General features: G+C 38.2%; 1 protein-coding gene across 1 annotated transcript; it reads left to right on the forward strand.

Annotated features, from left to right (window-relative positions):
- Window positions 1–246: 246 nt before the first annotated feature.
- Window positions 247–1,477, forward strand: HELRODRAFT_165489 (hypothetical protein; the record flags this gene model as incomplete). The annotated part of the gene is made up of 3 exons (XM_009032057.1): window positions 247–535; window positions 883–1,034; window positions 1,376–1,477. The coding sequence occupies 3 exons, from the start codon at window positions 247–249 to the stop codon at window positions 1,475–1,477; spliced, it is 543 nt and encodes a 180-aa protein (XP_009030305.1).
- Between the last annotated feature and the right edge of the window lie 752 nt (window positions 1,478–2,229).

Here is a 2,229-nt window from a genome sequence, read left to right on the forward strand (position 1 = left end):
GTATGTATGTATGTATGTATGTATGTATGTATGTATGTATGTATGTATGTATGTATGTATGTATGTATGTATGTATGTATGTATGTATGTATGTTAAAACCAAAACATGATTGAGTGACACTGAACCGTCAAACATCAAGTAACAAATGGATTAACACTTTGGTTTGTCGTTAATTGCACATGTCGGCATTCAGTTGGATATTTTTAAGCACACAGACACGCAGGAACCGCTGCAACAAGCACGAAATGTGGTTAGTTGCGAAAAACAGTTTCCTGCTGTCGCCTGATCTGACGCTGATCATTTTACATATTGCCTTAAAAAATTTAAGGGTGTTGGGGTTCATCGGGCCGAGAACCTCGATACATATTGGCAAGAATTCCATCGAGGGGAGGGCGTTCTCATATTTTTTCATTTTCTCGTCCGCTGCCCTGGTCGCGGCCAAACCGCATTCCTTACTTGTCAGGTTTACATATCGTTCGGCAAGGGTGCCAGGGACCGTAACATCCCACGCCAAACATCTACCGGCTCTCCAAGGTATTAGTGTGCATCCGTCCGGGCGCCTACCATCATGCGCAGAAATGCCGGATGGTTCCTTGAGAACTGGGATTGAAGCCTTGGAGAAAAGCCGACAAATGTAGTCGTTTAATGCTGAGTGACGGAGTTGACGGCCCCCACCCAGGCGACAAACCAAACCGTGGTGCCCAAACTCGTCCGCCCCAGCGCCACATCGGCACGTGTATTTATTTTGAATGACCAGGCCAAGTCTGAAGCCAATGGCAAATCTCACAGACTGTATGTATATATGTATATATGTATATGTATGTATAGCAGGATTAAATAAAAAGTGATGATATTAAATTATTAACAATCTGAAATTGGAGATGATGTTGTCAACGATGACGACCTTAATGGAAATGCCGACGACAAAGATGATAACCAAAAAGACGATGACATGACATCCGTGACAGTGCTTGCTGATGCTGGCGGTGATGATGAAGATGATGATGAGAGCAACAACAATAATGCTGATGATGTTAGCGATGACCGCAGTGATGAAAATAATAGTGAAGGTGATAACGAAGGTGAACGTTACCGGAAGTAATTAGGACCGCGATGATGTTGATGATGATACTTCGGGCGAGGTCAGAATCTCCTGGCGAGGTCAGAAATAATTCCTCAAATTTGTCACTAAGGTTACAGATACTATAAAAACACTAATCATCCTACGACGACGGTGATGATGATGATGATGATTGTGACGATGACCATGATTATGACGATGACCATGATTATGATGAGGACGACGATGATGATTATGATGATGACGACGATGATGATGATTATGATGATGATGAAATTTTTTCTGGGAGTCAGAACACGGAGTCGAAGTTGAAGTTGGAGGTCGGAATTTTTGAGGGGCTGGATTCAGAATTAGAATCGGATATTTTTTATCCGACTCTGACACTCTGGTTATGATGCTGATGACGATGACGATGATGATCAAAGTGATGATAGTGTTGATTGTTGAACATTTAAGATACGGAAAATCTTCCGACCACAGTGAAAGTTTCAAATCCCATCCCATTCACGCGCTCACTAAACTGAGAATTTGTAATTTACTTCACGAAACATTTCAATTTCGAAACCGAAAATTATTATTTTTATTTTTAATGTAAGAATATTTAGTGACAGAATAAATACTTCATGTCACCGTGTTTGCATGACCACAAATGATGATTAGGCGATATGATAATATAATATTTAACATTAGTATTTAATATTTATAAATAATACTTTGTACGTCAAACTTTTATTAAAATGTAATTTAATTGTTAAAGATGTTTCTTCGTTAATTAAATAAAAGTTAATTAAATGCATCCTCTATAGAGCCGGCAACAAAACCATTTGTTTGATTAAACAAATAGTTCATTAATGAGAAAAGTTGAAAATTCAGTTAATTCAGTGTCTTTAAAGCGAAGTTTGCCGAGACGTTCGTAACGATTATATAGCGTCGAAGCTTTTAATTTCAGCGGTGAGATGAGACTTCACAAACATGCAATCAAATTTCGTTCCTTGCAATTTATTGTCTAATTGAAACCAAGTTTCGAATAATATTCCATTTTAACAGTTCCTACTAACTAACTTAAATAACTGTTGTAACTAACAAGTCCACAACGGATGTCGGAATCAAATTTTTTTTACAAATTTTTTCTTCTCTCAGTTTTGAA

The sequence above is a fragment of the Helobdella robusta genome (assembly GCF_000326865.2).
Source record: "Helobdella robusta unplaced genomic scaffold HELROscaffold_8, whole genome shotgun sequence".
NCBI lineage: Eukaryota > Metazoa > Annelida > Clitellata > Rhynchobdellida > Glossiphoniidae > Helobdella > Helobdella robusta.